This window comes from Alosa pseudoharengus, unplaced genomic scaffold (assembly GCF_046254945.1).
Source record: "Alosa pseudoharengus isolate Yale_2024_CS ecotype anadromous, Long Island Sound unplaced genomic scaffold, YU_APseudo_1.1 YU_APseudo_1.1_scf_23, whole genome shotgun sequence".
Classification (NCBI taxonomy): domain Eukaryota; kingdom Metazoa; phylum Chordata; class Actinopteri; order Clupeiformes; family Clupeidae; genus Alosa; species Alosa pseudoharengus.
The window spans coordinates 30,709,323-30,720,807 of record NW_027468685.1 but is presented as its reverse complement, the minus strand read 5'-3'; the positions used below and the strand labels follow the sequence as shown (position 1 = coordinate 30,720,807).

General features: G+C 43.0%; 2 protein-coding genes across 3 annotated transcripts; one reads left to right on the top strand and one right to left on the bottom strand.

The window, feature by feature from the left end:
* Nucleotides 1-92: 92 nt before the first annotated feature.
* LOC143141082 (zinc finger and BTB domain-containing protein 12-like) lies at nucleotides 93-5,272 on the top strand. Of its 2 annotated transcripts, XM_076302338.1 has the most exons (5): nucleotides 101-605; nucleotides 1,877-2,080; nucleotides 2,549-2,743; nucleotides 3,226-3,432; nucleotides 3,636-5,272. In XM_076302338.1, the coding sequence occupies exons 2-5, from the start codon at nucleotides 1,877-1,879 to the stop codon at nucleotides 4,692-4,694; spliced, it is 1,665 nt and encodes a 554-aa protein (XP_076158453.1). In that variant the 5' UTR covers nucleotides 101-605; the 3' UTR covers nucleotides 4,695-5,272. The 2 variants fall into 2 exon arrangements, with proteins under 2 accessions (XP_076158454.1, XP_076158453.1); XM_076302339.1 differs by lacking the exon at nucleotides 3,226-3,432 and having other exon boundaries at nucleotides 93-605.
* A 563-nt stretch (nucleotides 5,273-5,835) lies between these two features.
* On the bottom strand, nucleotides 5,836-9,872 carry LOC143141083 (negative elongation factor E-like). Its single transcript, XM_076302340.1, has 11 exons — nucleotides 9,794-9,872; nucleotides 9,413-9,507; nucleotides 9,226-9,295; nucleotides 8,996-9,141; nucleotides 8,822-8,896; nucleotides 8,326-8,369; nucleotides 7,764-8,176; nucleotides 7,336-7,480; nucleotides 6,985-7,039; nucleotides 6,208-6,310; nucleotides 5,836-6,120 (listed from the first exon to the last, which is right to left on the bottom strand). The coding sequence occupies exons 2-11, from the start codon at nucleotides 9,485-9,487 to the stop codon at nucleotides 6,041-6,043; spliced, it is 1,206 nt and encodes a 401-aa protein (XP_076158455.1). The 5' UTR covers nucleotides 9,488-9,507; nucleotides 9,794-9,872; the 3' UTR covers nucleotides 5,836-6,040.
* Nucleotides 9,873-11,485: the final 1,613 nt, after the last annotated feature.

Below are 11,485 nucleotides of genomic sequence, written 5' to 3'. Positions count from 1 at the left end.
TACCTCTCGGTGGACAAAGGAAAGAAAGGGGTCTAGTGCTAATCTGCACACACTATGAAGATGTTGCAACCAGATTAAATACAAACTGTGGAAATCTTGCATACTCATTGTGTGCACGCCGGAAAAACGTTCTTGTCCTATGTGTCATACTGTTATCACTTGGTCTGATAGATACTAGTATTTAGTTAGTATTGGTCTCAACTGCTAAGTTAAAACATCAAGAAGTGTTCGATAATACCGTGTGTCTAGTCTAGTGAATATAGTGAAACTACATTTTCTGTAGAAAGTAAAAGGGCAATCAGGGGTCTCTCAATGGAAAAGAAAGCCACATTAATGTGAAATTAATTCTTCCCTAAAATAATCTAGAAGCTATTCCCCTTTAAATTTAAGACACTTATCGGACGTGTTGACATGGGCAGTGGTGGGGAAGTGGCTGTTTGGTGTCCGTTAAGTTGCCAGCACCAAAAAACAGGAGAGCAAGCTTACCAGTGAAAAGTAAACAACACATATTCATATAACCACCAACACAGTAATTGCAAGTTTTGACCTGGCTAGACAATTGCAGGCAAACGGCGCCTTTTTTCAATTTTTTGAGTTAACAACAGGTAAGATTCAACAGTTTCTGTTGTGTTTCGGTTATGTATCATCTTGAACTAACGTGAACGGCTAAAAGATAGCTAGCTCTGAAACTGACTTGCTAGCTAATTAGCTAGCAGTAGCTCAAGTGGTTGTGTCTCACGTAGCGTCAGCTAGTCTAGCTAACATTAGCTAGTCGTTTAGAATAGGATTTTTGGTTTCATTGTCCACTAAACATGCGGCTCTGATGTTCCCTAATAAGTATGTTGAGGCCATAGGAAAAGCAACTGATGATAAAAGTGTATTCAACATACATCTAGTTTAATATGTGTTTTCCTATTGTCATAGCCAGTGATTTCGTTAGCCACCCAACGTTGTTTACTGTGATTTGCTATTCGATTTCCCTGGCCACTGTGTTGTAGCGAGGTAATGAACCTTGAATGGCCTTATTTTCTCAGGAAGTAATGCTATCTAACAAGTTCATAAACAACACTGTAACGTTATCAATCATAATAATATGATTGCCTGCCTTACATCATGGATAAAAGTCGTTGACTATTCTATCAGCCAGGTTAACGTTATACATAAACAAAAGCTTGCTAGTTGGCAGTATGAAAAGGTCTTGAGCCACGGCTATTACTAGTTTGTTACATGGAGGGCAGTTCGTATTAACTTAGTGTATTGTAGTAACTAGTTGTAATTAACCAGCAATACTATCTTTCAACAAAGTGTGTAGTTTCGTTAACCACGTGTTTTCTTCTTTGGTGGTTAAGCTAACATTACAAAATGTTAGCGAACAGTTACTAAATTGACGGACTGGCTTTGACCATGCATGACATCTGACTGGCTGACTCAACCATACAGTCTATTAGACTCAAAACAGTGAAGATAACTTTGTTAACGCTACATCTCTTCAGCAGTTCATTCATTACAGTCAAGTGACATACAAAACAGGCAAATGTGTTATGATTAGGCTGGATGTGAAAATCGTGTTATGCACAAAGCAATTGAGCAGTGCTCTGTATAGACAGTGATGGCAGCCCTGTGCTAAGTCATTTAGATTTTAGATGGATATCTGTGCCTCCATGACAACTGCACACACTTGTTATTGAGACAGTTGAGAGACATGCAGAAAGAATGTAGGTCCTACTATATTTTTGTTGCACTCTATGTATGTTGCTTTGGTTAACCAGCTAAAGGTCTTTGATGTCAGTACTGAAGAGAATGTCCGGAATTCTCTTTTAACTCATGGCTCAATGGTCACTAATTGCAGTTATTCCCCCCCCCCCCCCCCACATAGATGGAGGAGGTGTGTTTTCAGTTGCCGGGACACGGCGATGTGGCCCTCCGCAACATGAACTCCCTACGCACCCAGCAACATTTCTGTGACATCACTATTGTGGCCAGTGGTCGTCAGGCATTTCGGGGTCACAAGGTTGTGTTGGCTGCCTGCTCTCCATTTCTCAGGGACCAGTTTCTTCTGTCCCCCTCCTCAGAATTACAGGTGCGCAAGAGAACAAGTTCTTAAGGTGATCTGAGTGCTTGTAGGGCTTGAGGATGGAGTCAGACTTTCATTGTTTTCTTAAGCTTTTTATTTTATTTTAAAAGGTTTTTGTTAATGTTGTAGATATTTAGGGCCACATTTGCACTGAAATGTCTGAGTTTATAATACTGTTTTCCAGTATTTTTTAAGAATATAATCATTGTAGGAATTAGGATGACTTTTACTTGTTGATGGTCTTGCAGCTTACAGATGATGTATTTGTTGTCCTCAAGGCAAATTATTGTGTGCTCATCCTCAGTTGTATTACACTGGATGTTTGGCAAAAACATCATATCAATACAGAAGTTGACAGTTTGCTAGAAATGTTATAATATACTAGTCATTAGTCTTAGTCTTACTCTTCGGCATTCATAGTTGTCTAGTCTCCTACATTTCTGAAAAGACACTGACCTGTTCTCTCACCACCAGGTGTCAGTGTTGCACAGTGCTACTGTTGTCTGCAAACTGCTCCAGTCATGTTACACAGGCTCGTTGAAATTTCATTCCAAAGACATCGTCAACTACCTGACTGCAGCCAGCTATCTGCAGATGGAGCACATTGTGGAGAAATGCCGTGGTGCCCTCAATATGTACATGCAACCCAGGAATCCAAGCCCTACCAGGGTAAGGCAAAGTTGCTACACAACAGAAACATCAGTACCTATAAGTAACATCCTCCACCACCCTGCCAGTGACATTTATTCTTTACATAGTCATTACATCTGAATCCAAAATTACATTATCACACTGAACCTGTTTGTAGCTCCATTCCAATTATACAGGATAACAGTGAATGAGAAGTTCAGGGCTATTAGTGTTTGGTTGTCTAGAGAATCAGAGGTACGTAGTGGATGGTATACAGACAACGTATGATATAATTAACAAAGGGTTTGTCAGACTTGGAAGTGTTTCTACTTTGTTCATCTGAATTATTCAGGTAAACAAATGATTATGGTTGGGTTTGCCTGTAATCTGTAATTGTGTCACAGTAGTGACTAGGGAAATGCTGTCTGCATCAGCAAATTCATTCAGCTTTGCACTTAGTTTCATCCAGTGAGTTGAATGAGGGCTTGAGTGAAAGGTTCTTTGTATCTCTTCTTGCACAGGCCGTTAAAACAGAGCAGCCACTGTCCATGGCCATGGCTGTGAGTGGCAGTGGCCCCTCAGTGCAGCCTGGTTCACCTGAGAGTGTCTCGGCCCCCCAGCCCCACAGCCCAGAGGTGGTCTCTCAGGCCTCAGGGAGCCACCACACAGACTCACTGTCACAGGCAGACGTCCAGCACAGGGAAGCACATGCTCTCTCAGAGATCAAGGTGAATAAACCCAGAGCCACACCTAGGTTTGTCTGTCCAGTAGGTTTAAAAGGGATAGAAAAAGAAGCCCAGTACAAATGGGACAAAAGAGGATCCATTTTACTCTTTGCTGTAGCTGAGTAGTTGTAGCCGAGATTGAACTTTGCAAAGAACAAGATCTTGGTTAATGAGCTACATTGACACACTTCTCTTTTGTGATGTAGGCACGAGCATCCACTGCCTCCTTGCATGATGACTACAGTGACTATGAGGTTCTGAGGGTTTGTATAAAAGAGGACGATCAGGAACCTGAAGAGATCCAGGATGATGAGGTGGGAGAGCCCGTGATTTTGGAGGATCCTATCGAGTCTGACCCCAGTGGGGCAGGCATGGTGCTGGAGGGAGGGAGCCGCATTGGGGGACTGGACAGGGAGGGCCCACGCACCTGGAGGCGTCGACTTCTTGAGCCCCGTACTGGACGAGGAAGAGGTTTTAGGCACCGCAAGCGTGGCACCCTTCGAGATCGCCGGCCAGCAGGCGTGAACTACCAAGAGGCCTGGCGCTTCCCCTCCCCGGCAGAGATACTGGCTCTGGGAGGCGATTTGGGCTCGGCCTACCTCTCTGCTCACGCCCAGACAGACAGCCCTCCCAGGATGCAATATGGGCTGGGCGAGAGTCAGGAGGAGGTTCTAGGAGAGGAGCCTAGCGCAGAGGACATGGCCATGCGCTACGGGCTGGACGATTCTAACGGGGACGGGGGAAGCATTGGTGTGATGGGTGTCCCAGCTGACGAGGAGGGGGGAGGTGCGGACGATTCCGTGGCTGTGGTGGGGTCCACATCTTGCGCGTCGGGTCCAGTGGCGTGTGACCACTGCGGTCTGGCCTTCCCGTCGCCGCAATCTCTGCTAGTGCACATGCGCGCCACCCATCTGCCTTACGTGTGCCCTTGCTGCGGCAAGCAGTTCACTCACGCCAGCAACCTCAACCGCCACATGAGCGTCCACCGCGGGGCCAAGGTGCACCGATGCCCACTGTGCCACAAGACCTTCACGCAGAAGGCCACGCTGTGCGATCACATGAACCTACACAGCGGCGAGCGCCCGCACCGCTGCGCTTATTGCCAAGTGCGCTTTGCCCACAAGCCAGCCCTGCGGCGCCACCTAAAGGAGCAACACGGGAAGACTACTGCACAGAACTGTATGGAGGCACAGAGGGAGAGTGAGGCAGGGGTCCAGGGAGGGGTGGGAGGGGTCGAGGGCGGGGGGGCAGTTGAAGGAATCTAAAAAAGCGATACGGTGATTGCCTTTGTCATGACTGTTAAGTGAGGCCGATTTGGGCTGTTGTTTGCTGGCAGGCTTGTGTCTTATCAGGAGGAGCAGTGGTGTGTGAGTGAACTAGAGACTGAAGATTCCAGCTCAAGAGTTGGAGAATGTAAAGATGTAAATATCAATCAAGAGGTTTTACTGTGGGTCATGTTGGGTTATTTGGGTGAGGGAAGTGGTTCTCAATCCTCCCTGAGTCCTCATCCTGCATTATCTTCTATATATTCCTGCCTCAGACACAAGTGATTAAAATTAGTGCACTCAAACTGCTCTCTATCAACCAAATCAGGTGTGTTCAGGATGGAAACGCACAGACTGGCATTTTCTTTAGCCAAATGTTCATGAACACACTTCAAATATGTGAATGAGTAGGATGGAAACCCAGCTGCTGACAAGTTAAATCAGGCATGGAGAGCACAGGAAGGTAGAAAACATACAGGAGGGGCAGACGCAGGATTGAGAACCAACGGATTAGGGTATCCAGCGTGTCTTTTCTGTGTAACTGTGTGACATATCAATAAACAAGTAATGTCAGAAAATGACTAGTGACTACACATTTGCTAAACGTTAGCCCAGGCTGTCATTAATTCAATTCTACAGAATGGTTGGTGTTGGTGTCTGCTCTAGCAAGAATGCCCATGGACATGCATATCCGGCTTGCCACAGAAAATACTGGTATTGTGCAGTGTTTACACAGTGTTAACCATTTAGAGTTAATTCAGTTTTTCAAGTCAAGCAGATAAACGTCATAATCTATCAACAATTAAAAAATGTCACCGATGCTTACCATCAAAATCCTCTAATATGAAGTAACATATTGATTAATGATTACACACATGATGCATTAGTGCTCAAACCATTCTTACATAATACAATAATGGTCAGCTCAATATGAATGTCATGTCACAGCAAGTCAGAGAGTTCTAGTGAACATGCTGTGATAAAAATGAAAAGAAGGCCTATTGTTGACCTACGCTTTTACCTTTTTGCACACATGCTGATAAATGCATGTTATGCTACTCTACAGTGCAATGAGAGCTGTGTGTACAACACACACTGAGGTGCACTACACTTCACATCACACACTACACGAACCCCGGGATGGAAAAATGTATTGACAAGCTTTATTGAGTGCCACAGAAAAAAAGAAAAAAAGCTGCTGTCAACATGAACTGAGTAAAGCGTCTTTGCACAAACGTTCCTAATCTGTAAATGCATCTGTACAAAAGCAAGCACCCCGGCTTTCTATTGAGCACTAGCAGAAGATTCCACAACTCACACTACATAAGAAACAGTACTAGACAAACCTACTTAAATAAGTCTGCAGTATCATACACAACTTGGTTTCTCTTATCTCTGTAGGAACCCTTCGCACTGTTCTGCACAGCTGTGGAGAAGAAAAACAAGGCATTACTTTTTTGGATAGCAAACAGCATGTGCAACAGCCTTCTTCTGTGATAGATTGGAGACTTACCCAGAGAAGCCCAGACAGATTTGCCCGTGGCTGCCTCCAGCATAGGTTGTTTTCTGGCAATGCTGACTTTGATGGGAATGTCACCAACTGAAGTGCAATTCAACTGAGACAGAGAAAAAGAAAAATGGAGAGTGTATGGAGTGATACAAAAGATAATATTACCTGTTGTTTCATCTGACGTTGAAACATTGATTAAATGGATCAAGACCAATTTGCCTACTATTATCTTTGCATCAAGCAAGTGGGTGTCTTTCCAATGATACAGGGTTCCTACACTTTTTCAAAATTCCATACTTTTTCCATACTGAAATTTCCTGACTGCGTTAGATTTATCTGACTATATTTGACATCATTATCCAAAAAAAAAACTGGGGGCCCTAATTTAAATTTTGGGCAAAGTGCAAAATCTAAAGTCTAACTAAAGCTAACTTTAAATGGGTTTGCTAATTCAACACTACAAGGAAGATCCTAATCCTAAACACTAATGGGTCAGCTAAAGCCTCTCACATGGCACCCACACAACACAACAAAGTTCATGCATGAGGCACCTTGCTCCTTCACTGACTTGGTACTTTGCCCGTCGTTTAAATTACGGCTAAATGATCATTACCTAAATAAATAATCTTAAAATCATGTTACATATGCTATTATGTTGCAGAAGATTTTAGTCATTTAGGATCTGTACCCAACCAGGCCAACCACTTAGTATGATTATGAACTCACAGCCCTCAAAAAACCTGCAATGGCTATTGTTGGATCAGAACAGAGGAAGCTCACCTCTGCAACAGCCTGGTCAGCCGACTCTATCTTCTCAAAAGTGATAAAGGCACAGCTGGTGCGATAGAGAAAGAGCATTACCCTGAGACATGTCACTATTCTATGAAGCAGCCTTACAACACATACTGTAGGAATAGGGAGGTACAACATACCAAACATTTACTGTTAGTGATAATAACACTAGAGACAATTTTAGATTTATTTGTTGATCTAATTTAACTAGTTTAAGCAAGCTTTCCTTCATTAAAAATCCATTTTAGTATTTTAAAGCCACAATCTTTCACATAATGAACAGTAATGGTTTTGTCAGACTGAATTTGGGGGCAGCTGTACTCATGACTGCAGACATACTTGCGAGGGGAGTCCATGGACAGGTCGATGATGTTCCCATGTGGGGAAAAGGCAGTGCGCAGGCTGTCTTCCACCAGGCCTGTGCCATAGACGTACACCGTGTTGCCTTTCCGCGCACCTCTCCGCTCAGGGTATGTGTCGGAGCCTGAGCAACACGCACATTAGCCAGATATTACCAAGTTTCATAAAATTGAATCACTTTTCATTTTTCTTTCTCCCGCTCTACTACAAGAGTGCACACAAAAACATTTAATAAAATGTATACACCATAACACATCTCGCACATGCATGTAAAAGCAAACATACATGTCAGATTTTATGAATATCAATGAACAATTGACAATTACACCAATACAGTTTTGAGTTGTAGTTTAAGATACAGCACAAATGTTGGCAAAAATGTATAAAACAACACTGTGGACACTCACGTCTGAATGGTCCATCTCTGTCCCGGTCTCTCTCCCGGTCTCTTTCCCGATCGCGGTCTCTTTCGCGGTCTCTCTCGCGATCACGGTCCCTCTCTCGACTCCTGTCGCGGTCACGCTCGCGCTCTCTGTCTCTATCTCTGCCCCTGTCCCGCTCTCTGTCTCTCTCCCGGTCCCTCTCTCTTTCTCGATCTCTTTCTCGCTCCACTTCACGTTCTCGCTCTTGGTCACGGTCGGTGTCTCGACTAGACAAAGGCGCCCCACTAGGCAAGGGCGTCCCACTAGGCAATGGCGCCCCACTTGGCAAGGGCGTCCCACTAGGCAAGGGCGTCCCACTAGGCAAGGGCGTCCCACTAGGCAATGGCGTCCCACTTCCTTCCTCATCTTCACGAGAACGATCACCTGGAGTCACAAAACTGAAAGGGGAAGGAAGAATGCAATAACACTTACAATTAAAATAATGGATAAAGATGTCTTAGCTTATGCAGTGTGGACCTACTGTTCAAAGAATGTGGGCCAAACTCAAAACAATTAAAAAGGTTACCAAGTTGAACTTGGTACTTACCAATCATAGAGAGATTTGTGAGATCTTTGAGTCCTTTTGCTAGACTGGAAGAGGGAAATGAATAGACTGAGTAGCGCCACAATAAAGCTTTATGGGGATTTTCATACATATTAACATGGTTTCATTTCCAAAGAGGATGTACTGTATACCAAACTGAGCAGACAGTCAAGTCAAGTCACTTTTATTTATATAGCCCATTTTTGTATGCACAGAGTGCAACCCAGTGAATGACATTAAAGTGTAAGTTCAGTGTAAATTGACCCATAGTCCTGTTGTTCAAGCTCATCACATGCAGCCCATAGGAAAAATAATGAGACAATTTGGGACAACATAGGCCAAGTTATGGACATTTTATGGACGTGTGGATGAAGCTCTTTACCCATACAGTAGCTTTATACAACACAGACAGTTGCACTGTGTGTGTTCATTGAGTCCACTGCTCAGCTTTTGTGATAGACCCAAGTTTCTGTGTTAGAATGTCAAGTGAGACATTTACCTCAGAAGGCTCATCATCAGTGGAGAAGCTTCTTTGAAATGGCTGAAAGGCTGGGGCCGGCCCTTTCTCTGGGTCCTAAAACAAAAGAAGAAAGGATAACCATTACTTACACCAATTATTACACTGTAGCTCACAATTAGTACACTCTTAACCAATGTGGAATACAGTCTTCACCTTAAGTTTGCATTCCAATGTCCGTGAGCGCTTGAAACCAGAGTTCTTATTTTCTGATTTGATAGCACTGATGGCCCCAGACTTAATGAGTTTCTTTGCCTGTTCTGTAGCTGATGCTGAGTCCAGCACAGGTTGGTCTGACAAGGCTGAGAAAAGAAGAGAAAATTCGACATAAACAGAAGTTCGTCTAGCAGCTGTTTCACTTACTAACTGTCGACCTTAACACATACTTCTCTTCAGTCCTGCCTGATTGTTCTGATTAGTGGAGCTCTGTTTCTTCAAAGCCAGGAGGGCCTTTTTCTGAAAGGAAAAACATGCGACTGAAACATTGTCAGGTGGAACAAAAACAAAGCCTCGTCGTTTATGTACGCGTGCAAGAGCTCATGTCATAACAAGTGCACACACATTGACTCTTACCTTCTTTTTCAATTTGGCATACTTCTTTTGCAATGCCTCTTCTTCCTCTGTTAAAGCACTTGGAAAGACGACCATCTTGATCACGCTGTTTAAACCTATAAAAGGATATCAGCAGTTTCACTATTTATATTGCAGAGTTGAGTTGTTACATGTGAAACGCTGATAGCACATAACAACATTAACGTTAACAGGCATCATCATCATCATCATCATCTGCTTGCACCGCTTGCTAATCGAATGTGTGCTAACGTTAATATAATCGATCAAATGAAGCAATTCAATGGGCAGTCTACTGGACTATTATATCAATGGTTACATTAAAACCAGATAACTATGTTGTAATATAATAACTGCATGTTTGCATTGTCTTATTAAGCAAACCTTTCTGGCTTCAAAAATGTTCGATAATTTCCACCGATTCTCCACATCAACACAGGCGCAGGAAAATGATGTCATAGCTCTGTTGGACAAATCGGTCGAATGATGAATAAATAATAAATAAAACAGTTATTCACGTTATACTTTTGGTTAATACAATAACAACCAATGAAAGAAACCACACCAACATACTTTTTTTTTTTTATTATCTCACAAAAAGTTGCAATTATGTTTTGAAATGTAAGAATCACCGACTTCCGCGAGACGTACATCCGCCTTACACACACTGACACCATAGACAGTAAACTGACACACTAGTGCCAACATATCTGGTAATTAGCATAAGCATTCAACAGGACTGTTTGTGTGTGAAACAAGCGCATGAAGCAGGCAGACTTCCCAAAACGGTGTTATGCGGTTGAGAGCGGAGTCCGGCAGGAGAGCGTTTTGTTTGAAGCAAGCAAAGTTTTGAAACAGGAGTAGCGGTGTTTTGTAAAATCAAAAAAGCAGCATTACCTTTTTTCTTTCTTTTGTTTTGTATCGGGGTTAGTTTGATTTGAGAAATATTTTGCGAGTGCATTGGCCGACGGCCTGTATAGGTCCGATATACAGTGCGTTTGCTGATATTTCCTTATCATGGAGGGAAATCAGGAGGAGGATTGTTGGAGTATGGAGGACTTAGATGAGGATGATGGTAGTTGGCGAATTAGGAGGGTGCTTAAAGCTAAGAGGTTGAGGGAAAACAAGGAGAAGGAGGAGAAATGGAATGTTGTTGTGAGGTTTGAGGAGGATGGAGGAGTTAAGAGTATGGATCCGATAAAGTTGACAAAGATAATTAAGAATCAGGTGGGAGAAGTGAAATATGCTAGAATTTTGAATGATGGCAATTTGTTGATTGGATGTGTCTCTGAAGAGCAGGTTGGAAGGGCCGAAAAATTGCAAATAGTTGGAAAATCAAAAGTAACGAAGAGTGTGAAAGTTGGTGATCAAGGGAGTAAAGGGGTGATTTATGGGATTCCTTTATCAGTGGATATGAAAGAGCTAGTTAAGAATGTCAAAGAAAAGTGTGATGCTGTTCAAAGTGCCAAGCGTTTGACAAGGGGGTTTGAGAAAACGGAAACTGAGTCAGTTGTGGTTCAGTTTAGTACTAAAGAGTTGCCCCTAGTTCTTTACTTTGGGTATATGAGATATAATGTGAGAGAGTTTACTCATAAACCAATGAGATGCTTTAATTGTCAAAAATTTGGCCATGTAGCTAAAATGTGTAAAGGGGAGAAAAGATGTGCAAAATGTGGTGGAGCTCATGCGTATGGGGTGTGTGGGGAACAAGCTATACCTAAGTGTTGTAATTGTGGAGGGCCTCATAGTGCAGCTTACTGGGGATGTGAAGTAATGAAAAGAGAGACTGAAATTCATAATATGAAAATAAAGAACAAAGTTACTTATGTAGAAGCAGTTAAAAGGGTGGCGCATACAAGAGCTAGTGGAAGCGGTGTGAGAAGGGAAGCTACAGGAAAAGTGTGGACTCCGAGGCAAGAGTCTCTTAAAGAAAGGGAGGAAAAAGAATGGGAGGAAAAGAAGAATCTAGTGATCTTCATTGCAGGGGTGATTAATGCTACATCTGAGGTGAAGTCAAAAACAGAAAGGATACAAATTATTACAAAAGCAGCAGTCCATCACTTGGGTATGACCGGT

What these genes read in the sequence shown, in the direction of transcription:
- LOC143141082 (XM_076302338.1), top strand. Translation starts at nt 1,877, where the DNA reads ATGGAGGAGGTGTGTTTTCAGTTGCCGGGACACGGCGATGTGGCCCTC. An exon ending in CCCCCTCCTCAGAATTACAG is followed by an intron (nt 2,081 to 2,548) that starts GTGCGCAAGAGA and finishes TCTCACCACCAG; the next exon opens with GTGTCAGTGTTGCACAGTGC. An exon ending in ATGCTCTCTCAGAGATCAAG is followed by an intron (nt 3,433 to 3,635) that starts GTGAATAAACCC and finishes TTTGTGATGTAG; the next exon opens with GCACGAGCATCCACTGCCTC.
- LOC143141083 (XM_076302340.1), bottom strand. Translation starts at nt 9,487, where the DNA reads ATGGTCGTCTTTCCAAGTGCTTTAACAGAGGAAGAAGAGGCATTGCAA. An exon ending in CAGAGATGGACCATTCAGAC is followed by an intron (nt 7,481 to 7,763) that starts GTGAGTGTCCAC and finishes CGTGTTGCTCAG; the next exon opens with GCTCCGACACATACCCTGAG. An exon ending in CTGACCAGGCTGTTGCAGAG is followed by an intron (nt 6,311 to 6,984) that starts GTGAGCTTCCTC and finishes TCTCTGTCTCAG; the next exon opens with TTGAATTGCACTTCAGTTGG.